The following is a 25,827-nucleotide window of genomic DNA, read 5'->3' on the forward strand; positions in this document are numbered from 1 at the left end:
TCTGCTGTGAAAAATCTGTGTTCTCAAATGCCCGTATTAAACACAATTTTTGGATAATTTTTATGATGGTCCAATAAAATATCCTTAATTTGTACATCCTAGTTTTCTTTTTCAGTATTCCGTTGTCTTGTCTTTCATTTTTAATTTTTCAAACTGGATAGTCACAGCTTATCTGTATTGGTAGAAGATGATTATAATGATTATAATGTCTGGTTCAATAAAGATTTCGTGCATCAGGGAGTTTTCTCGTGATGTCAGTAGGAAGTGCCTAGATAGCCCATGATGGTGGGCAGATACTCTGATTGCCAGAATATACAAGAATGGCATCATTGGGAAGTGAGGCAATGTTTCTGAAAATTTGTGGATTAGAGCACCTCAATTTCTTTTCAATGATTGTAATTGTGAAGGTTTGACAAGTGCTCTTTTGTTCTTTACAGGAAATGGATTTCTCCTGAAGCAGAAGTAAATGACTTTGAAACATGGCCGGTGTTGGGGTTGTGCATAAGATACTTTGGTGTTGCAAGGACATTGATTCCTCACCTTTGGACGTTATGCTGATTGATAAAATGGACATTTAAAAACAAGATAGGTGGATTTCACTAAGATACTTTGAGCAGTTTTGATGAACTCTGCTAGTTCCGAGCAATGTGGACACTTGTTTAACCCCCACCCCCCACCCACCCCCACACACATTTTGAAAACCACATTTGAGACCTGTGATGAGATGTGCTTCGGGTAAAAATGTCATGTCAGGCTTCGTTTTGCTCCCCCATGGGAATTTCGTTTTTCCCGTGTTCGGGGGTTTTTTTTCGGGGGCCCTGATTTTCGGGTTAGTGCGCGCTAACTCCTTATAGCGCACACTAACCTGGCAGAGTTAGCGTGCACTAACTCAAAAATGAATTTTTTTCCGAAATTTCGGAAAAAATTAAATTGTTTTTTGGTTCTCCCGAACCATTCCGAATTAGGCAATTTTGTTGAAATTGCCTAATTAGGGAAAAACGATTGCACATCCCTATACTGAAAACAACTGCACTGTTATGTGGACAGACGTAAGGTGCTGAATTTTATTCAATCAGGTATGAGGTTTGTGGTTATTTATTAATAATTATTCTATTGGAAATGTTTGAGTTTGGATGGACTACAGTGAGTCTTATAAAATGTATCCCAGCTTATGCTCATTAATCTGTGGCAACAAATGCATTTTGCATATTCCATTACATAGTCTGACTTACCTACCTTGAATGCTTGAATCATAAGTTATAAAATGGCCTGGTTAAAATTAACCCAAAACATAAGATAACATGCACAAGCAATTGACATTAATAAGCTTGTTATAATGGAGAACAGGAAAATACTCTTGTAAGTCAAACATGAACCAAGTAGATGACATGAAGTGGAAAACATTTTTTCCCTGACAACACTGTTTCAGTTGACTTCAAAGTCACCTTGTACTTAAAGCGCAGTTGCTTACCTGTAACAGGTGTTCTTTCAGGACAGCAGGATGTTAGTCCTCACCTATGGCTGACATTATCCGATGGAGCCCGGCACGGAAAACGTTTGTCAAAGTTTCTAGAAGCTTTGACCAGTGCACTGAGCATGCCCAGCATGCCACTATCTGCGAGTCCATGCGAGGTCCCCCTTCATTCTCATAACATAGATTAAAAAAAAAAAAATCCGAGTGAAAAAATGAAACTATAAACCAGAAGGAGAACTCAATTTCGTGGGATGGCGGGCGGAATTCCTGAGGACTACAATCCTGCTGTCCTCGGAGAACACTGTTACAGGTAAGCAACTGTGCTTTCTCCTAGGACGAACAGGATGGTAGTTTTCACATGTGGGTGAATGCCAAGCTCCAGGCTGTCCCAGGCAGCAGATGAGATCAACAGTTAACGAACAAAGGGGCTAATGCAATACAGTGCGCTCAGCCGAGCACGCTGTATAATCTGCAGTTGTACGCGGGTTAAATAGGTGCTAATCCACCCCCTAATGCAATAGGGAGATTAGCACCTATTTAACGTGCGTCCGACGTGGAGTGAATGAGATAGCCTCATTCATATGCTTTTGCATGTGATGAGTGCTATTACTCATTCACTCCCAATAAAAAATAAATGTGCGTCTCAGGTTTAATGTACTGTAAAAACCTTAATAATTACTCCTTAATCTGAAAGGTTTCTAAAATGTGCAAACTTGATTCTCCAATGCCTTTAAAAACTTCAATTTCAATTTCTTGTCTTCACAGTATTTTATAAGTGATTTGCCATTGCTTGCTAGAATAATGCCAGTGAAACTATAAGTACTGCAAATGTTGTGGCGATCACTTTTTTTTTTTTTTTTACAAATCTTCAGTCAAGCCTCCTTTCTTCTTCAAATCACACTATATTTGAGTGTGCTAGGCTCTTTAATACATACAGGAGGTAATTTACAAAAGGTTTTACATGTGTAAATGAACTTTATGCATGTAAATGGGCTTTTGAAAATTGCTACTTTTACACACATAAGCCCCTTTCAAAATTCAGTCCCTAAGGCAGAATTTTCAAAAGGTTTTGTGTGTGTAAATGGACTTTTGAAAATTGCTGCACTTTTGGGGTAGATTTTCAAAGGGATACCCCCGTAACCCCCGAAAGGTTCGGCGGCACGCTCAAGCCCAGGGACGCGCATATGTCCCGGGTCTTGCAAAAAAGGGGTGGGGCGTGGGCGCGGAGGGGCAGGTAGCGTGGCCTGAGCCTCCAGACACAGCGGCCATTTGCTGCTGTGCCTGGGATCGCGGGCTGGCTGTCGGCCGGCAGGCATAACTTCTTCAGCAAAGGTATGGGGGAGTTAGATAGGGCTGGGGGGCGGGTTAGGTAGGGGAAGGGAGGAGAAGGTGCGAGTGGGGGGGGGGTGAAAGGAAAGTTCCCTCCAAGGCTGCTCCGATTTCAGCTTTGATTTCGGAGTGGCCTCGGAGGGAACGGAGGCAGGCTGAGCGGCTTGGCGCGTGCAAGTTGCACAATTGTGCGCCCCCTTGTGCGCGCCGACCCCGGATTTTATAAATGTGCGCGGCTGCACGCACATGTTATAAAATCGGGCGTAGATTTGTTCGCGCCGGGTTGTGCGAACAAATCTGCGCCTGCACGCAGGTTTTAAAATCTGCCCCTTTATGCGCAAAACTCTTTTGAAGCGTCACTCCATATTACATAAGTTAGGATGTTGATAATCATCGTTAGTAAGGTGAACACTTATTTTCATATCAAAAGGTACATAAAGCCCAGTTCAGGATATTCAGCTGCTTAAGCAAAAAATTCTTGGAGTGTCTCTATATAAAAATTGTTGAAGCAAGAGTTAGAAGTCTAGGGCCAGCTCGCTTTCAATAGCGATGGTAAGTTTAAAATAAATTTTCATAGGTAATTTATCAGGAAAACTACTCACTCAAATCAGAAGGTGTAAATGTGCACTAGTGAAAGTGAAAGTATACACTTTGATAATGTCACTTTGAAAGTTAGTGTAAAATCCATGGGTAAAAGAAACCATAGACTTTGCACCAATGCAGGGAGTTACAAAATGACTCCTTAAGTATGGGAACTAGGTGGCTATTCTAAACTTTATTGGAAACTGGTAGATAAATATTATAAAGTGATCGACTTTTCCCCTAGCCCAGTGGTTAGAGCAGCAGGCTGTGAGCCACTGAAACCAGAGTTTAAATCCCACTGTTGCTCCTTGTGATCTTGGGCAAGTCACTTTACCCTCTGTTGCCTCAAGTACAAAATTAGATTGCAAGCCCTCTGGAGACTGGGAAATAACTATGGTACCTGACTGTAATCTGCTTTGAAGTGCCAAAAAAATAAAAATCTCAAACAAATAAATTCAGTAGTCTACCACAAGGTCAATTTTCAAAGGATTTAAGATTTTATCTATGGAGTTAGGCTTCTTAATTGGTCTTTGTGAAAATGTATTGGGAAAGATTACCTATATTTAGGAGCCTAAAAAAGTAGGTGGGGTGGAATTAGGGCAGGGAAAGTAGTTAGGTGTTCAGCACTAACTATAAACACCTAACCTAGAAGCCTAAATGAAGGTGAATGAATAGCAATCTTAAATTTAGGAATCTTAAGTTTTAAGCACCTACATTTAGGTGAATTTTCAACTGAAAACATACTTCTAAGCTTGATTGAAAATACGCTTCTAACTTAAGCATCTAACTTACTGGATGATGCATCAAGCTGTGGTAGTGTTCTAATGTGCGTTAAACAGCGTATATCGTGTGACAGAGCACTATTGCCTTGATATCACACGATATACGCTATAATTTGCATGACATAGCACTGGTACCCTCCCCCAGTACAATGACCTGCTTTGCATGCATGAATAATGCAAATGCATGCAATGAAGATCACTACTAATCAACTTGATGATAAAAGTTTATCGTGGTCAGCCGCAATTTATTTATTTTAAATGATTTGTATTCCACCAATTCACAAATATTGGTGGATAAAAACATTGCATACATAATCATGAAAAAAATATCAACACATATTAATTACCATAGCAAAAATACAAAACAAATATACAAATAAATTAGCAAACTTTGGAAATATAAGAAAAGAAAAAAAAAAGAGCCTACCAGCCTCTGTACTAATGATGGGGGTCTTTCCACTATTCAGATTTAAGGGGAAAAAGTCAATGAAAAGAAATGTGCCTTCAGAATTTTCCTGAAAAGGACAGAGTCCTTTTTAGTCCTGATTTCTTCAGGCAAATTGTTGCCCAGAGCAGAGCCTGCGATCTCCGGATTTTTGTAAAATGGTGTCGACCGGATGGGGTGCTAGGGAGTGCCCTTCCCCCATCATGGGACCTGAATCTTATTTTTAAGGTTCAGGGGATTGCAGGATGGGGTGCAGTGCTTGGGGAAGGCCCTGAACCCCAATGAATTTACTTCACACTTTTGGGAAGAGGGGGAGGGGAGTGACATGGGGCACTATACTCCAATGGCTTTACATGTCTATTGGGGCAGTGGTAACTTTGAACCTCCAATGACTTTTATTTTAATCTTTGGAGAGAGCGGGGGTGGGGGCAATGCCACATGTTTGTTTAAATCAATTTTTAAACTTTGAGGAGTTGGGGCTGCCTTGAGTGGTGGTCCTGGGTTGAGCCAGGAGTCAACACTGACCCCCGCTCAAACTTTTTTTTTTTTCCCAGTGGGTAACCTCTTAAGCGGCCAGTCCTTCAAGGCGATGGCAGTCCCTTGAGGTTGGGGCCACTATTGCACCTAAAGGATCACTCGCTGTGTTCTTTTGTCCCATGGCCTTTGGCCAAGAAACAAAAGATTGTGCCATAGAGCCGCAGTCATTTTTGGGATGCCATAGTGGGACCCGTCCCTTCCAAAAACGTTTCATGGCTTAGTGGATCTAGGCCTTAGGTTCCTAAATTTGGAAGCTCAAGTTATGTTGATTATTGGGCTTAACAAATCTTATCAACTAAGAAAAGTAATGTTTGCTTTATTATGGATGCTTTGTCGTCTTTCATTATATTTTCCTCTTTCAAATGTCCAATTTTTCTTGTTATGTTGTGCTGCTATGGTTCTCCAGTAGGACACAGAAGTAAAGCAGAGAGCAGTAAGATGGGAGGATAATGGAGAAATGTTGGTTTCAAAGCAGGAACAGTTGCGAGCAAGAACATTATCTTGAAATGTTTTTAAAGGTAATTTACATTTTTAATCTATTAGGAAAGAAAGAAATGTGGACCTAGTCCACATTTAATGTTGCCTACCACTTGAATTTCAGATACCTTTCATTAAATGGATTTGAAATTCAAAAAGAATGCACTTCAGACTCTTTTAAGGGAAAGCTAATTACTGTATTGTAGTATCATAATGGCTAAAGGGTCAATATTAAAATGATTTACCTTGCTAAAAGCATGTTTTAGCCAGTAAATCTAACCATTTAAAAGGTGGTATCTTTTAGCAGCTAAATATGTAAGGTTAAAATTGCAAGATGCCCAAATTTATTCAGTAAAAAAAGGTTGGGTTGGAATTGTTCCTGGGATTGGCTTTCAGATTTAGCCACTTAGTGCAATACACAGCATTTACTGGTTAAATTTAGCTGGATAGGTAGACCTAAATTTACCTGCTCATATTTGGAGAAGACAGATTTAGCCAAATATTCAGCCACACTATAAGCTGGGTAAGTGTGGCTGAATATCTGTGTCAAAATAACCAGGCACATTTATCCAGTTATCTTATCTGCTCAGTAAGTTTTATGAATATCAATCCTTTTAAGACTGAAGAAGATGTAGCATGGCAGCTGGCTAATGATAAATGATTAGCCAAAATCAATAAACATGCATGATCATTCATTATCAATATTTGTCAATCTGTAAAATTATAGTTAATCTTGAATACTCTTATCACAACATAATAAGCCCATAAATCAATACATGACAGCATGAGAATTCTCACTATAAGATTTGCTTCAACAAAATTTTGATTTCTTCTCACATTGTTTAATGTATTTTCACCAAATACATACCTCAAACATGCAAGTTTATAGTGCCTTTTTCTTGACAATGGTGTTGTACACAGGCAGGGCCAATGTACTAAAATGCATTAAAACTAATGCAGTGCTAATGTGCATTAAACACATGGTTAATATGCTTGAACATTTGTTTAATGTTCTTAAACACTGCATTAGATTTAGCACGCAGTAATGCTACACTAGCTCATACACATGTGTGTTAGTTCAAAAGAACGTTAATGCATAGCTAGGGAAAACTATCATGATAAAAATGTCAGTTTATTTATTTTGAAATATTTGATATTCTGCCTTTGCTCAAAAACATTGAAACATAGAAATGACAGCATAAAAGGACCAAATGGTCCATACAGTCTGGCCAGTAAGCTTATGGTACTTTGTGCTATGCCGTGTAGGTTACCCCATGCTTATATGTTTCCCAGACCATAAAAGTCAGGGCCCTCATTAGTTGCTGTTTGAATCCAGGTTCCCGTTACCCCCCATGCTTGTTTCCCACACTAGTTCTCATTGATTACTGTTAAATCAAATTCTCTGTTAATGCTGGCTTTTGAAGCAGAGAGCAATGTTCGAGTTGCATCAAAGTAACAGTCTTATTGGTTAAGGGTAGTAACCGCCGCATCAGCAAGTTAACCCCATACTTGTTTCTCCAGACCGTAAACGTTGGGGCCCTCAGAGGCTGAACAAATCCAACTCCCCTTTTCCCTCTGCCATTGAAGCAGAGAGCAATGATGGAGTTGCATTAATAGTATCAAGGCTTATTGGTTAAGGGTAATAACTGCCACACCATCAAGTTACTCTATGCACTCTTTTCTTCATTTCCATCCTTTAGCCTTTAGGGTTCCACAGTATTTATCCCATGCCCTTTTGAATTCTTTCACGCTTTTGTTTTCACCACCTCCTCCGGAAGGGTATTCCAGGCAACCACTAACCGTGAAAAAAATATTTTCTGACGTTGGTTCTGAGATGTCCTCCTTGGAGTTTCATTTCATGACCCCTACTTCTACTAATTTCTTTCCAACGGAAAAGGTTTGACGTTTGCACATTATTGAAACTTTTTATTTTGTCTGTATCATATCACCCCTGTGCCTCCTCTCTTCCAGGGTATACATATTCATATCCTTCTATCTCTCCACATAGGTTTTTTTGATACTGACCCCACACCATTTTGGTAATCTTTCTCTGGACTGCCTCCATACTGTTTCTATCCCTTTTGAGATAAGGGCCCTAGATCTGAACACAGTACTCCAGGTGAGGCCACACCAAGGACATGTACAAGGGCATCACCACCTCCATTTTCTTACTGGTTATTCTCTTCTCTATGCAGCCCAGCATCCTTCTGGCTTTAGCTATTGCTTTGTTACACTGCATCACCATCTTCACCCCGAGATCCCGCTCTTGGTCCATGCACATTAGCCTTTCCCCCCCCCCCCCCCCCATATCATACTGCTCTTTTGGATTATCGCATCCCAGCTACATGACTCTGCAATTCTTGGCATTGAATCCCAGCTGCCAAATCTTCAACCACTCTTCAAGCTTTCATAAATCAGTTTTCCTTCTCTCTACTCCTTCCGGCATGTCCACTCTGTTGCAGATCTTGATATCATCTGGAAATAGACAAACTTTACCTTCTATCCCTTACACAATGTCATTCACAAAGATATTGAACAGAACCAGTCCCAATACCGATCCCTACGGTACTCCATTTAACACAGCTCTCTCTTCAGAGTAGGTTCGATTTACCATTATAAGCTTTCTCCTATCAGTCAACCAGTTTGCAATCCATCCCCTCCACCCTGGCAGTCAACCAGTTTGTAATCCATCCCCTCCATCCTGGCTTCTCATTTTGTTTACAAACCTCCTATGTGGAATGGTATCAACAGCTTTGCTGAAATCCAAATAGATGACATTGAGTGCTCCAATTCTTTAGTCATCCAATCAAAAAAATCAATCAGGTTTGTCTAATAGGACCTTCCTCTGGTGAATCCATGCTGCCTTGATCCAGCAACTTACCAAATTGAAGGTAGTTCAGTATATTTTCTTTCTGCAGCATCTCCATTAATTTTCCCACCACCAAAGTGAGATGGAATATAATTATAAAAACAATCATAATAAATATAACACTATCAAGAATAAAGCAAGTACAACAAAAATATGAACATCTTCAATAAAGCCATTGTGTAAATCATTTTGTTGGCTCTAATGAATCCTATATCCACACCAATGCATTCATAATAGTGTTAAATCCATAGAAAGCTTACTTGAAAAAACACATTTTGGTCTATTGCCTGAAACTCAGTATGCAACCTCATTCCTTAATTTCAGTGATAATGAATTCCAAAGAAATGCTATGTGCTATGTGCTGCATTACAGATAGTTTCAGATTTCGCAAAGAGGGAATTGATAACAAGGACCGTTGGGAAGAATGCAATAGCCTATCAAGCTCATATTTAATTGGTAAATCAGCCAGGTATTTTGGGTAACCCTGATGTAAGCATCTATGCAAAGTAGCCCCTGCCCAATTTCCTTCAAGAAAAAACTCAAAACATGGTTATTTAGCTTAGCGTTTCCAGATCCTTCATGTTAGCCAACCCAACTCACCATAGCTTGTCCTTTTCCCCAGCTAATATGGTATTTTGCCCACAAATTCTTTTTCCCCCAGCAAATATGGTATTTTGCTCGCATATCCATTAGGTACTCTTTAACCCTTGGTCATTGCCACTTCTCTCCTCTGGTCTTGCTCCATGTCATTGTATCATTTCAAGTCCTATGTACCTCATCTATCAACTTCAAGTACTATGTACCTTATCTATCTACTGTTCATCCTATAGCAACCAAGCCCTAACAGCATAATGTTATCGAATGTTATTTAACTTTAAAGTTATGTTACTCAAAGTTTTCGATGGTCCTTGTTCTATGTAATGCTCTCAGGCAAGGTTATTGTTTCACTGTAAACCGGTTTGATTTGTATCCCATGCAAGAAGATCGGTATATAAAAGTTAAAAATAAATAAATAAATAAATATTTAAATAATGCTAACACAAATGACATTAGACAGCATAATTTGCAAAACCTTAACTACAGCGGGTGAGATGTAGCTATCATTTCATGTTAGTCTTTGGGAGCTAAAGCAAGGCCCAACATAGGCTAGAATGGCCACTGTACTCTCTGAGTCCAGAAAATCCTCTGCTCTGGGGACAAGGACCCCATCCCCATTCCAGCAGCTTCCACTGGGTCAAGAAGCCAATATCAAAGCTAAATACTAATCATACAGCTTCAACATTAAATTTTCATAGCCAGATCCTATACTTGTATCATACAACTGAACAGAAATAGAATCTCTATAAATAACCACCATCCTCCCTCCATGCTTCCCAACTCTGGTTTGGTGGTAAAAGGTATAGTCTAGAGGACAGCAAGATTTTAACAAAATAGAATCAGCGTCCAAGTGCCAAGTTTTTCAAGTCTCATCTCATATCCTTCTGATGCAGATTCCACACCATTTTGTTTGCTTTTCTGTGGACCATCTCTAGTCTTTCTTTATCTTTTCTTGAAAGGTGATCTCTAGAACTGAACACAGTATTCTAACAAGGCCTCAACGATGACTTGAATAACGGCATGATGACTTCCTTTTTTTCCATCTTGTTATGCATCTCTCCATGTATCCCAGCATTCTTCTCGCTCTAGTTATCAGTTTGCTACATTGTTTCATTAACTTAAGATCATTAGACACTATCATTCCTAAGTCTCTCTCTCAGTCATGGCAGATTGGCCTCTCACCCCCCCCCCCCTCCATCTTATGCAGCTCTTCAAATACATGACTCTCCACTATTTTCTATTGCATTTTAACTAAGTTTTCCAAGATCACTTCTCAATTTGATTACTTCCTCAGATGTGTCCATTTTGTTGAAGATCTTAGTATTATCTATAAAAAGACAAAATTGTCCTTCCACAATATCACTCACAAATAACTCCACTAATCACTGCTCTGTCTTCAGAGTGAATTCTATTTACTATCACCCTCTGCCATCTATCACTCAACCAGTTTCTAATCTACTCCTCCCCCTTGGGATTCACCCTGTGGCTACTTAGTTTATTCATGAGCCTTTTATATGGGACTGTATCAAAAGCTTTGTTGAAATCCAAGTAAACCACATCAGTGCATGCCTTTGATCTAATTTTCTAGTCACCCAATTGAAAAAAATCAATCAGGTACATATGACTTAATTTGCCTCTGATAAAATCATAATGACTTAAAATATGCAACTATTTGATTGTAGATTGTTCAATATACTTACATTCAGGACAGCCTCCATAATTTTCCCACCACCAATGGAAAACTAATTGGCCTGAAATTTCCAAACCTACTCTCTTCTCCCACTTTTATGAAGAGGGACTTAACTTGTCTTTCTCCATTCCCTTGGATCCACTCCTGTCTTCAAAGATCTATTGAAAAGGTCTTTCGGCAGTCTCACCAAGACCTCTTTGAGTTCCCTTAAAATCCTAGGATGCATCCCATCTGAATTCTTCTTGCTGAGTCTGTTTCCTATTTTTCGTCAATTGCTCTGATGTGGTATGCCTAATTTATAATTCATTCTTCTGCTTTGCACTAATGTATGCTACATTCTACTAAATATCTTACACCCCTTCTAGTGATGATCAATGGCCCATTATGGTCAAATCAATTACTCCATCCCCAGCCTGGTGATCCCCTGCCTACCTCTATTGATGTAGCCAAAATAAGAATGAGGCAGGAGAGAGCATGACTGTCTCCTACCCAACTGTCTCCAAGGTTCAAAATGGCACCAGTTGACTGTACACTGCCATATGCATTTGGGAAGACTTTGGGATTTAGGCCACAATGCGTCCATTCTAATCAATTGGGGATAGGAACATAGGGCCATGATGGACTCTTGATAATAAATGGAGGGGTACTTGGGCCATAGTAGGCTCCAGAATTAGGACTTGGGGTGGGAGTAGGGATCACTTTCTGACATTAGTCTGCTGATGCTAACAAAAAGTTTATCTACCCCTGATGAGCTATAGTTAAGTTTTTGTGGTCCCTGCAAGTTAACACAAATCTTATTTTATGTGATTTGTGCCAATCTCCATTAACTATACATCAAGCCACATTAATATCCACATTAATGTTATTGCAGGCTAATGCACAATTTAGCATAAATTAATGCAAGTATAAAATCAGCATTAATGTACTTGATGTGTGTTAAATACTTGCATCTGCATTAACACGCTTTAGTACCTAATGCTTCCTGATGTAACTACTAAGAACAAAGTCCTTTCAAGGAACTTTTTGAATGTTATATATGCTTTGGATAATAATCAATTTGAACTTTAATAGGTATACTAGCTTCTCAACAATAAAAGGCTTTGTATCACTAAGGAAATGACAACAGTGTCTGAGAAAGAAGAATTAGAGTAAACCAATAATCATACCTTTATCACCACTGTCTTCATTGATGAACATCTAGACTGTGGCCCTCCACCCCAACTCCCTCCAAGCTACCTTTCTTCAAACTCAAAATCGATTTAAAATAACTTAGCTTTATCAATCTTTACCCTTCTGTGAGTACTCATTTGGAAAATGGAACTGAAGAGGTGCAGCACACAAAGCACTAAAATAGTATTAGTAGAAATCTGGTCACACACTTGCTTTAGTTTACAGTCTGTGCAAGTCTGTACTTGATAACAGCTATTCTAGGCAGTTGTAATCTATATAATTTGTAGCCACTGAATTGACATTGTTAGTTGACAAATGTTTGCTGTACAACAGCAGCTCATACCATTCAACTTCCAAGCCTCATACAATGCATTCTTTAAACATATGGAAAAGCAAATTATTTGGTTTACTTACCACAAGGGAATAATAAACCTTGAATCCTGGTTTAGCAACAAAATAGTCATCTGACTTGAAGGTTATTTTTATTTGATTGGTTTTTGATGTAATTTTTGGTGGAACTTCTCTGTGTCCACACCACCGACCTCGGATGATTGTACTGGTTTCTGATATGTCTTCCACCTCCACAAAATCATACCTGAAGATCAATAATGTGACTCAATTAATTCAACTAAAATAAGCCACCTGAAAGAACAGAGAAAGTGTATTACAAAATGAGAAATCATTCTCAAAAGTCTTTGCTCTTGCACCAAGAAAGGATGAGGTCTGCAGAGCCTTTGCGGAGCTCATCCTGAGTGACACAAGAAAAGAAGGCTCGACACAGGGATGTTGTGGAGCTCATCCTGTGCAGCCTGAGAATTGGAAACCCATAAGAGAGAGAGCGGCCCAGACAAAGTGAGTGGGAGTGAGATTTCTGTGTTTGTGTGTATATATGTATGAGAGAGAGAGAATATGGGAGTGAAAAGCGTGTGTATGTGTGAGAGAGAGCATGGAGTGAGAAGTCTGGTATGTGTATGAGTGAAAGAGCATGGAGTGAGAAGCCTGTGTGTGTGTGTGTATGTGTGAGAGAGCGCATGGGAGTGAGAAGCTTATGTGTATGTGTGAGAGAGAGCATGGGAGTGAGAAGCCTGAGTGTGTTTGTGTGAATGTGTGAGAGAGAGCATGGGAGCGAGATGTCTGTGTATATTTGTGTGTATGTGTGAGAAAGCATGGTAATGAGAAGCCTGTGTGTGTGTTTCTGTGTATGTGTGAAAGAGAACATGGGAGTGAGAAGCCCGTGTGTCTGTGTATGTAAAAGATAGAGCATGGAAGTGAGAAGCTTGTGTGTGTGTGTGTTTGGATGTGTGAAAAAGAGAACAAGTAGGAGTGAAGAACCTGTATGTGTATTTGAGACTTGGATGAGAGAGAAAGCGTATAAGAGTGGGAGCCTGCATGTGAGAAAGAGCATGTAAGAGTGAGAGCCTGTGTGTATGTGTGTGTATGTGAGTGGGAACCTGTATGTGAGAGTGAAAGTCTGTGTAAGAGAGAAATGTGCAGGGGTGGGGAGCCTGTGTGTGTGAGAGAGAGACTGAGAGAAAGCGTATGTGTATGAGAGAGAACCTATATGAGGGAGGAAGGAAAGAAGACAGGAAGAGAGAGAAGAAACAGAAATAATAAAATAGACCTTGAAAAAGAAATTAGGAAAAGACAGACAAGAGGAATAAAGAGACTGGGCCCAACTGAATAGAAAAATAAGATCAAAGGTAAAATAAATATATATATTTTGACTCTCAGTGATTGGTATATGCCATTTTTGGAAATAAACATTTCTTATATATTTGAATTTTGCTTTATCTTCAGTATTCCACTGTTCACAGGGTCTTATTTTTTGGGTTTCCATTTCAGTCTTGTGTACATGTTTCTCTTTCTAATTTCTAGTCCCTTAACCAATGAGGGCCCAGATTTTTATGGTCTGGGAAACTGATTAGCATGGGTGTAACCCACACAAAGCAGCAATTACTACCTTTAACCAATAAGCCTTGATGCTTTTGACACAACTACTTCATCGCTCTCTGCTTTGATGGCAGTGAGGGAGGTGGATGAGGAATTGGATTCAGACGACAACCAACATGGGCTCTGACTTTTACCACAAATAGGATACCACTGTGCATGATCCACAGGCATAAGTGAAAAAGCACAGGACTGCTTCTAAAGCCAAGTCTATAAGCAAAACACATCAGCACTGTCTGAATTTTCAAGAAGGCTCATCACCCAGTAAAAATGTTGCTAGCAGTACATTTTTTATAGGTTATCATAAGGCTTGGGAATAAATGTAGGAAGCAGCAGTTGCTACCCTTAAGAGAAACATGGGGTAACCCTCATGGCATGGCAGATACTTCTATAAGAAGCTTGCTGGCCAGACTGGATGGACCAATTGGCCCTTTTTTGCCATTAATACTATGTTACCAGGGCCAGCGAAAGCACTAGGCGAACTAGGCGGCTGCCTAGGGCGCCAGGGTCCCAGGGCAACAGCTGCGGCAGCAAGGCCAGCCAGCATAGTGACGGTCACAGTGCAAATAAATTAATTGGAGCGACAGACATGCCGAGAAGAGACAGCTGTGGCAGTGGCAGCTGGCAGAATATTTCAGTGACCTGTCTGTCTTCACCCGACTCGACTAGTGGCTCAAAGGCTTCTCTTCTCTCGGCGAGTTAGCCTCAGCCCCCAAATGCTTCTTTTCTCTCGGCGAGTCGCTTCCCCTGCAAATGCTTCACTTCTGTTGGCGAGTCAGCACCCCTCCTCCCTCATTGCAAACAGAAGGCTGTCCGTAATCAAGTGCGCAGATGCAGCAGGGATAGCTCATGCTATCTGCTGCATGCACATTTGAGGAAGAGCAGAACAGGAGCACTGCAGCAGGGCACTGCGAAGAAGAGACTTGTCCCACCCCATGGTCCGCACCCCAGCGACCAGATCCACGAGGGTAGCAGAGAAGCTGCCTGAGCCAATGCTTCCTCTGCTTGGGGGGGGGGGGGGTAGAAATCATCACTGAGCCATGGGACAGAGAGGACAACAATAGCTGAGACCGGGGATGGTGTGATGGGGGGGGGGGGGGGGGGCAGTGCAATGGGAGGGGGGTGGATGCAAGGCAGAAAGTTTGCCTAGGACACCTATTACCCTTGCACCGGCCCTGTATGTTATTATATGTTAGGAAGGGTTTGTCTATGTAGTGCATGTGTGACAGAGGTGCAATATTTCAATTAGCATGTAGTTTCTCTGCAGGGATTTGTAGTAGTTGGCTTGTTTACCCATTAGATGGTGTATTAGTGTTCTAGGGCCTGGCGTAAATTTTTGCATTGTTGCCTTTTCATAGCTAAGGTTGCTGATGTTTGAATCCTGAGAGTTACTGCTGTTATAGTATGGGGTATAGCAAGGTTCTAGGTGGGTTTTTTTATATATTTTTTTTTGAAGGGTTTATGTTACTTCTGAAAGGGGTAGATTTTCAAAGGGGTATGCGTGTACCCCCGAAAACCTACCCCAACCCCCCCCTACATGCGCCGAGCCTATTTTGCATAGGCTCAGCGGCGCATGCAAGCCCCGGGCGCGCGTAAGTCCCGGAGCTTTGCAAAGGGGGCGTGTCGGGGTGTGACGCCGGCCCGGGGGTGTGGTCGAGGCCTCCGGACTAGCCCCCGGGTCGCGTGATGGCGCGCCAGTAGCCCGCAGGCGTAAATCTGCCAACAAAGGTAGGGGGGGGGGTTTAGATAGGGCTGGGGGGGGGGGGGTTGGTTAGGTAGGGGAAGGGAGGGGAAGGTGAGGGGAGGTGGAAGGAAAGTTCCCTCCGAGGCCGCTCTGATTTCGGAGCAGCCTCGGAGGGAACAGGCAGCGCGCGCTGGGCTCGGCGCGCACAGGTTGCACAAATGTGCACCCCCTTGTGTGCGCCGACCCCGGATTTTATAAGATACGCGTGGCCATGCACATATCTTATAAAATCCAGCGTACTTTTGTTCGCGCCTGATGCACAAACAAAAGTACAAGCGCCCGTATATTTATAAAATCTACCCCAGCGTGCATGGCAGTGAAGGTAGTCTGTTTTGCTGTTACTGAGGTGATATTAGAATCTGAACATATATTTTTTTTTGCAATCCTAGTTCTGCTCTGCACCCACTGCAAATCTTAAGTTTGTATAATTTTTATGATTATTGGTGTTTTATTGTAGTAATGATATAGTCTGTAATTTTGGAAAGAATTCATAAAAGAATACACTGATATGTATTTTATTATGTGATTAGATCTGATGTTTCTATTAAGTGTTCTTTGTTTGCTTTTTATATGATGTGTATTTATATGCTGCAATAAATATAGAATAAAGTAATGCAGATTAATAAGCTATTTTTAATGTTGGTAAGTGCTTGAAACTATTGAATTAAAATATTTTAAAGTGTCACTCATGATATATGATGGCTGTTGCAGACTACTTAGAAATCTAGTGCCAGATGCACTCTAAAGCATTATTTATTGATAAGAGTACAACTAGCCGGGCTCAAACCTATTTGCCTACTGTCTACCTATGTTAACCTTGATCCCCCCCAAAAATTCAGTTCTGGTTATGCCACTGATTTATATACAGTTAAAGCTGCAGCTTGAGGTGAAATGTCACAAATAAATGAATGGGTTATGATTTTAATATTAATTTATAAAATAACTAAAAATATATCAAACATATCACAGGATGTTGTATAAACAGACAGTAAATTAATACAATTGAATACATCTAACAAAATCATAATTACATTCTGTGTTTATATCAAACCTGTTTAAAAATAAAGTCTTAGTTGTGTTTTGTGACTGAAATCTAATAAGACAATACAATCATGGACTGGGTAGAAATGATATTTTGTCTTTTTAACTAACTATTCCAAGAGAAACCTTTATAGTGTATCGGGTTGATTTACTTTCATTCTTACTGGTCCAGAGGGAAAATCTCTCAGGAAATTTGGGTTTTACCAAATAGCAACTGCTGAACAAGGTTCTAATCAGAAGATATACAGGGTAGATAAAAAAAATATTTGGTATGGCTCAGAAACTATTTTAACTAGCAATTTTACACCTTGGTTGGACCTCATTGGAAAAGATACTACAGTAAGTGCTCTCCACCCACAAATCAGTCCTCAAGGAGTTTTTCATTCACATGCATATACTTTTTTTTTTTTTTTAACCCTAAAACCAAAAGCCCATTTATATTTAACTAGAGCAGAACTATCTCCATACCCTCACTCACTGCAGCTGTGTAGCTCCCCTTATAATTGATAGAAGTGATTGTGTCACTTTTTATTTGGTTTTTCTTTTGGTTAATTTTGGCAAACCTAGCTAAAACAAGCCATGCCATTTTACTTGATCACATCATGAGAGGGAAAGTAGCAAAAAAGAGGGATTTATCTAAACAAGGGATAGGTAACTCTAGTCCTGGAGTGCCACAAATAGGTCTGTTTTTCAGGACATCAACAATGAATATGCAGATATATATTTGCATACAGTGGAGACAGTGCGTGCAGATATACCTCATGCATGTTCATTCTGGATAACCTGAAAAACAGACCTGGTTGAGGTACTCCAAGACTGGAATTGCCTATCCCTGATCTAGACCCCTTCCCCCCTCTACTATATTGTCTTATGGTAAAAGCCACTTTTCAAAATAAAGTAACCCTTTCTCTATAGCAGATAACAGCACTCATGTGGTTGAACGTCTTTTGTCAGACTCTATATTCTACGCAACCAGTCTAACACACTAACTTACCACTTATGCTCCTAATCCTACCTCATCCTCACATCCTCTTACATAAACATCGCCTGTACTCATAGGGGTAGATTTTAAAAGACCTGCGTGTGCTACCCAGCGTGCCCACATGGACACGTGATTTTATAACATGCGTGCACAGGAAAGCACATTATAAAATCGGGGGTCGGCACATGCAAAGGGGTGCACAATTGTGCACCTTGCACACATCAAGTTGCACTGCCTTTCTCCGTTCCCTACCCCCCACCCCACCTTCCCTTCCACTAACTCCCCTGCCCCCCAGCCCTAAGCTAACCCCCCCAAAAAAACTGTCCTACCTGCACGCCGGCACGCAATCCCCCAGCACAGCGGTAAATGGCCACTGTGCTGGGAGCCTCTGACCCCGCCCCACCACGGCCCGCCCCTTTTTGAAAGCCCTGGGACTTAGATGCATCCCGGAGCTATAGGCCAGGCGTGCGTAACGTTTTGAAAATCTGGCCCATACTGTATGAATGCAAACGTACTGTAGCATGCATAGACATCAGTCATGCTCACATACAACTATATCTACAAGAAATAATACAACATACAACAATTATTCCGAAAAATTGTTCTTAAAATAATAAGCAAGAAAAACTCAAATGTCCTTTTGGTTCTAGGGATGTTCCCATTCTGGAGATTCCCATTCTGCATCTTTTAATTAGGTGGGGTAGAAGGTTTCTTTCTTCTCTTCTGGGGTCTCCAATTCTTCTTCTAACTGGTTCTCCCACTGTAGGACCAGTATTCTATAGTGGGGATAAAAGAGAATACTGGTAAATGGGAAGGTTACTCAACATACAAAACAAAACCTAAAAAGTGCAAAACAAGACATTAGCCAGAGCATATAGCTTTACATTCAGGCTATCTTTGCCACTGTAGTGAAAACCCCAATGTATGTATTCATGCACCAGATGGTGAAAATCCTAGACTGCAGGACTCATTTTCTTTAGTCAGTGCATGGTATATCTACCCTGACAATAAAACCCAATGTGGTAGAAGAGAAAAAAAAGGCTAATTAAAAGCAAAAACAATTATATCTGTATCTATAGCATTCTAGAATCTACAAAAGAAAAAAAAGACAATATAACACAAGACAGAGCTACGATGTAGCCATCAAGAATGACTCTCACTCTTTTTCTTTACATAACAGCAAGCCACACCATAATAAAGAGTGAAAATGATGACACAGTGCACGCACACGCACAAAGGGCATACTGAAAGCTGTAGGCGTACAGTATGTAAAACCTCAAATTGCAGAGTAGATAAAAGAACAACCATACCATATGAGGTGTCACTAACATACGAAATAGACAAACCATGTGAAAACATACTTTCAGTCACACACAAAGCACCATGCTAGACAATGAGAGCAAACTACTCATGGGATGGCTCTGCAGGATGTCCCACCGCTGACCTAGGCCCTCCAGGAGTCACTGGGGCACCTGGAAGAGTTGTGAACAGTTTCTCCTGGAAGCCAGGAGAAAGGGTGTCCCAGTCTAACCCACAGACTAGCAGGATGGTTTGACTAGGTTCCTTAATCAGTCTGAAAAAGACAGAAAAGAAAACATCAGTTATATCTAGGGCTTACATTTTTAGATATCTATAAACTTTAAATTTAGTAGTTTATTTTCCATCTAATTAGGATTCTTTGAGGGAACAAAACAAATGTGTTTATCGATGTTTTGGGAGATCAGTTGTTACTGTTGCTGGCTGCCTTTTCTGGTTGAATCAAATACATACATTTCTGCAACTGAGATGTTGTCAGTACAGAAAAGACACAAAACAAAGCACAGGATCCAAGGCTGACCAGGGGAGGGATAGAAGGTACTAGCGGAAGTGATGTTTCTCCAATACTTTTATCTTTTTTTTTTGCATCAGGGATGTTTTATCAGTGTTTATCATTTAGAAGCTAAAATCAGAAACCCTAATTATATCATAGCCTAGACAAGGTCTTAGCAAAGGCACTGTTACTACTCACTATTACCATTATAACAACACACATTGAGAACCCTAAACTTCACACATATAATATCAGGGGAAAACACATTGATACTTGTAGAAGCTGGCAGGAGGTCCCACCAAGGGTAGACCAAACGCAGAAATGCTGGCAGTGGCAGCTGAAGTTGTGTTTATGGAGGTAGTGACCATGGTTGTGAACCTCTGGATGAGGTTGATTCAGTGCTGATGGCTGGAGAGGTGACTATGCATGCCAGTGCTCTTGCAATAATAGGGTTTTAATTTGGGAATAAGCAGATTCCTGCTGTTTTATAGAGTGCAATGTCTTCAGTAAGACAGTGAAGCAGAGTAATTTAAAGGAACCATGTTTATTTGGCAAAGTTGGAAAACAATGTGTGCTCATTTCTTACAATTATCAGCAGCGTATATAAAGCGACAGGAAGCGTGTTTCCTCCATTCAATTCCAGATGTTGGTGATATCAGGAGGGAGCCTTTACATTTGCAAAAAGAAATTATGAGCCTCATGCATTCTGTAAGGAAACCAATAATGTGATATGCATAAGAATATAGGGGGCAAGCCTTAAACATAGCATAAACTGGGTTTATTCTATGTTGCTTAGATTCTAAAGATGTTTATGCAGTATTTTTCAAACTTGGGACATGATTATTTTTACCTTTCCTTTGCAGTAAATACATTTTTTAATCAAATGTTTGTAAGTCACTAGTGGGAGTGAATTGATGACGACTACAGTCATAAAATATAAATAAAATAAGTAGGACAATGCATGACTTCGGGAATGCCTTCCACATAGATTTGTAGTAGCACGTGTGTGGGGGTTTATGATAAGGGTGTGTTTGGGGATAATTGGGGTTGAGAGTGTATTTTGTACAGGTGAAGGCTGGAGGGAATGATGTGCATGTGTGTGGACAGGTGGGGTATGTGTGTGTGCGGGGAAGGTTGCGAGGGCATGTGTGTTTAGGGATTTGGGAGATGTGTGTAGGGATATAGGGCTATGTCTAGGATGGGATCTCTGTGTGTGTTAGGATAGGAGTCGTGTAGGATAGGAATCGTGTAGGTATGTATATATGTGGGGGCATTGCTTCTGGAGGGATTGTGTGTATGGGCTTATGTGGTGTGTCTTTTTGGGGGGCATGGCTGAGAATGTGTAAGTAAGGGGGTTTATACGAGTGTATATTGTAGTGCTTTTGGGGAGATTGTATGTGTGTGGGGAGGGCTTTGTGTGCATGGGATATATGTATGGGGTACTGAGTAAGTAGAGGTGTATGTTTGGAAGTATGCGTGTGTGGGGGAGGGAAAGGTAGGGGTGTGTAGACATGAGGGTATGTCAAAAGATGAATATGTGTGGGAATGAATGTATATATTTGCATTGGTGGGGATTCTGTGTGGGTTTGTGTGTGTAGGAGGCTGTTGGGTATATTTTCCTTTGGGGGTATTTAGGGATGTGCAGGAGAAAATTTCAGAATAGCGCACACTAAAATCAGACACGGATTCCCATTTTTAAAAAGACCCATGGTTTTCGCCCATCCCCCATAGGTTCTCATGGATGAGTTGACTCTCCTTGTAGGCACCACCCCATTTTGTTTTCTTTAGTTTCATTTCAAAGAGGAAATGAAACAAAATAGGATAAGTTGGCATTTCCTATTTCATTTCAAATGACAGCACATCCCTAATGGCCGTGTGTAGGTGAGAGTATGGTTGTAGGGATGTGATTAAGGCGGATGTGCGTGTGGTGGGTGGTGTTTGTACATATGGAAGTGGGGTGTGAATTGGGAAACGTGGTGACAGGGTAGCTTGGAAAGCACGGTTCAACACCATCCTTCATCAGCTGAATCAGTTACTTTTCCTGTCTCTGTTTTTGTGTGTTTGTGTACGTGGGGGAAGAATGTATAGGTATGTATGTGTATGTGTGTGTGTCTGAGTGCTGGGGCAGGTATGTCAGCGGTGTTCTCCTCCGCCATGCAGAAGATGACCCATCACCCCTCCTCTAAGTTATCCTTGGTCAGGATGAACGCTAAGATAGTGTTAAGTCTCCTGGGCTGCTACTGCTCAGAATGCAGGAGTAGTTTGCATTTCTTCATGCACATAAAGTAATATTTTATATATACCCGTCTACCACCACACCTGATCTTCAGGCCAAGCCTCACCTCTGCCAAACTCCAGAGGCCTATGCTCATCTGCAAGTGTGCCATGTCAACATCAAAAGCGCAGCTCAGGACCCATGTGCCACAGGATACACTTTGGATCACAGACACACACGTTGGGCCAGGGGCATGACTGCACTGTAATTTCTCAGTACTCCATCAACACCTTTCCCTACTGCCATAGCTCCCAGCATGAGAGCTCTCCCAACCCCCATCTCTAAAGTTAACAAGCACACAGTGGTACAGACCACCTAGTTCTAAGCTCTTTAGTTCGGCTCCCTTCAACTGGCCCTCCACCTTTCCCCAGTTTTTGATACAGGTATCTCTGGATGCATGTGATTCTTACCTATTGAAGGTCCTCCTTATTTTTGTCAAGGCAGCCATCTGCTGGGACCTGGAGATATAATATATCTTCATGAGGAAGCAGCAGCCTGGCCAGAAGCTCCTTTTCTTCTTCCAAAAATGTGGTTTTCGATTGTGGACACCATTTTGGAATATGAAAACACATCTAACAGAGCACATGCTTTCCTATCAGGACTGTTCTACATGGCAAAATATTTATCTGGCTAAGTGGCAATATTTGACCCATAGACACATAACTTAGTTGTCTAAGTGGTGATGTTCTACCCATAGATGAATACTCAGTTGTCTGGCTAAGTGGCAATATTCAGATACAAGGTTAGCCATCTATAATTTTAGACAGCTACAGCCAGATATTGAAAGTTATCTGGACAAGTTTTTGATATTTGAAAATTCTAGCTTTTTTTTTTGTTTATTTACATTTAGCTGGCTAAGACACCTCTAGCCAGCTTACTGAATATCAACCTCTAGGTAGCTAAATTTAGTTGTTCTTTGGAGGGAAGAGGGTGCATTTAATCCCAAGGAATGTAGCTGTCTAATTGCATAGTTAGGCAGGCAGATCATGCTGCAAAATCATGCCTTCAGACAATTTTCAAATAATTCATGTTCTTCTAAAGTATGTGGGCCATTTTTGCACATGTACCTTATGTAAATTTTCAAGAAGAAAGTTATAAGGGTCCATTCTCTTTAAAAATGAGCATTTAAGGATATGCGCTAAATGCGTCTGAATACTTTGCATCTGATCTTTTTTGCGGACAGGTGAGAGGTGTAAAATAGCACACATTCTTGTGAAAATATAATTTATTCACATTTTTCTCCTTGACTTAATAACACCTCTGGGAATGACTCTTCACAGTCTAGCTTAGCTGCCTACATTTACTTTTAAGCAAACAGAGAAGGACAACTCTGGTTAAATACTTATTTATATGGGTACAAGGGTTTGAAAATTGACCTCTTAGAGGTGCACATTTAGCCAACTGTCTTTTGATAAAGTTAACTGTACAGCTTTCTCCAGTTAATTTTATCTGGATATTCAGCCTGATTAAATGCAGGCTGATATCTGTTCTAAAGTTAAACAAAGTTTTCCATTTTACTTTAGGTCTGCTAGTTGGCTAACCAGAGTAAGGGTTAACTAATATGATCTGCCAGCAATATCAGCATTAACCAAGCAAAGTTTTCTTGTGCCCTAGGAAAGCTTGAAGCAACACATCTTTTTGTCCAGATAAATGTTGTCATGGCTACTATTTCACTTAACGCACAATTAAGCACTGGAATTTGTTGCCAGTTAAGACAGCTAGTGTAGTTGGGTTTAAAAAATGTTTTGGATATGTTTTTGGAGGAGCTTATTAATCAAGTTGACTTAGGGAATAGCCACTGCTGGGATCTACTTAAAGTTTAGGTACTTGCCAGGTACTTGTAGCCTGGATTGGCCACTGTTGGAGACAGGATGCTAGGCATGACAGACCCTCAGTCTGCCCCAGTATGGCAATTTCTTATATTCCCATGTTCTTAAAAAATTAAGCATGACATTTCACACAACAAAGTTTGTTCAGCTAACTCCCAAAGTTATCTGAACAAAACCGTTGAATATGGACCCCATAGTGATCATGTCAGTAAACCTGATTTTAGAGTGCACACTAAAATATTTTCAGCAAACATTTTTATGTCTAAATCCCATTGTATATGAATGGAATTTTGAGGGTTGAATATTCTGTGATTTACAGAGAGACCAGAAGAAGCAGGAGGCCAAGTGGAGAGACTTAAAGTCTAGGGACCTGAAGATCTAGGTTTACACCCTGGTAAGTAAGTATGAAAGTCACTTTGGAGACCATAATCATGTTTTTAAATGGTAAAATGCCTTTTTACCTGCATAAACACAGTGATTATATTTTCCCTGTATGTGTGTAAAAGTACACATGCTATTTCACAGCACAGCTATTTCACACCCACAGAAATAAATGGAAGATTACAGGAGGTCATGGGGAGGGAAAGTATGCAAGGAGATTTCAAAATGCTTCCATGCAGGTTTAAAGAGAAAATTAGCCTCTTTATCTCCCAGGGCCTCAGGCCCCTACTTATATTATAATCTATCTAGGGAAGGCATCCTTTGTACCAGTAAGTAGTCTGTAGTGAAGTGTTGTACTTTTGAGTGTTATATACTGTAAATGATGTGATAATAATAAGATCTGTAAATATCTGTGTTACAGCTTTCCACAGATCTCTGTTTTTAGATTTAAACAAAATAACCAATCAAATGTTTTAAGGTTTGTACTAATAGCCTAATAGATCCATCCATAACTATCCCTTTAACTGGATAGGATGCTGCGTTCGATGGACCATTTGTACGAGCCAGCATCACACTTCTTTTTTTCTTATATATTACACTGTAGGCTTGCCTGTAACAGGTGATTGCCATTTCTACTGTGGTTCCCTAGCTGATATAAATTCCAAGTTATGATCAATAGTAAAAAGAAAAACATTATAAATTTACTAGAAAAGTATATCAACCTAAGTCATATTCATTAGTGGAAATAAAACATTGCTGAATTAACACAGAAGTTCAGCAGCTCGTTTGCAATGCAAAATAAAACAAATTTTCATAAACGCTGGAAATGTTAATTAATCAGACAAGATGTCAGGAATGGATGAGTAGCGGAAGCAGTTGACATTGACAAATATAGCAATATGTAATTAGATAATCAGCCCAAGTTTGAAGCAGATGCTTCATCTTTTTTTTTTTTGCTTGCTGTAAAAACAATCAGTTTCTTAAAAGTTTGTCACTAGATTTGATCTGAAATTACATCAAGAGATATTGAGATTCAAAGTTAAATTCATACCTGTTCCCGAACACTGCGATCTTTAGTACCATTCCTACAATTGGCAGATTGACTGGTGTTAATGTTTCTTTATTATTTAATTATACTTAACCTCCATGGATTTATTAATATAGGTTGGACACCACAGTAAAAGTATAATGCTCATTGGGCTATCTCTCTATGTTAACTGTAAAAAAAAAAAAAAAAGGTTCGTAAAGGGGCTATGCAATAAACAATGCAAGAGTTACAATTTAAATTTTGTAAACCGTTATGATGGCTTTACCGAATGACTGTATATAAAACTCAACAAATAAATAAATAAATGTACGTTGAGATCCTATTGTACACACTAAAAGGACGCAGCGCCGGGCCAGTGGGTGGATGCCACTGTTAACCTCGTACTGCGACCATAGCTACAGTAGAGGGGGGGGGGGGGGGGGCGAGGCCGTGTATTACCTGATGTCAGACTGGGTCCTGGGCCTCCTCAGTCCTCAGCATTGCGGTGATGGCATCTGTGTGGCGCCTCATCATCGGGACACGCCGTCGCACAGGAGACATCACTACGCAATGACGGTAGGGCCCAGATGCAAAGAGGCAGGCCGGCAGGCAGTGCAAAGGGGAGCCAGGAAGGATCAGGGGCAGTCCGAAGGAGGTACAGCAACCCCCATTGAGGGATTAAAATTCTAGGGGGCATGTGAAGGGGAGGTTGAGCCTGGGGCAACAATTCTCACACACACACACGCACACGCACACACACACACAAACCAGCAAGCAGGGACCAAAGACGTTACTTGTCTAGTCCTTTTCTTCAACATTCCAAGCACCACAACTATGCC

General features: G+C 40.6%; 1 protein-coding gene across 1 annotated transcript in view; it reads right to left on the bottom strand.

Annotated features, from left to right (window-relative positions):
• The window catches only part of PDGFD (platelet derived growth factor D), a 511,595-nt gene that overhangs the window by 181,100 nt on the left and 304,668 nt on the right, over positions 1 to 25,827 (bottom strand). Inside the window, exon 3 of the mRNA XM_029602427.1 lies at positions 12,367 to 12,547. Within this exon, the coding sequence (XP_029458287.1) occupies positions 12,367 to 12,547 (181 nt within the window). The remainder of the gene's footprint in view (positions 1 to 12,366; positions 12,548 to 25,827) is intronic.

The sequence above is a fragment of the Rhinatrema bivittatum genome, chromosome 5 (genome assembly GCF_901001135.1).
Source record: "Rhinatrema bivittatum chromosome 5, aRhiBiv1.1, whole genome shotgun sequence".
Taxonomy (NCBI): domain Eukaryota; kingdom Metazoa; phylum Chordata; class Amphibia; order Gymnophiona; family Rhinatrematidae; genus Rhinatrema; species Rhinatrema bivittatum.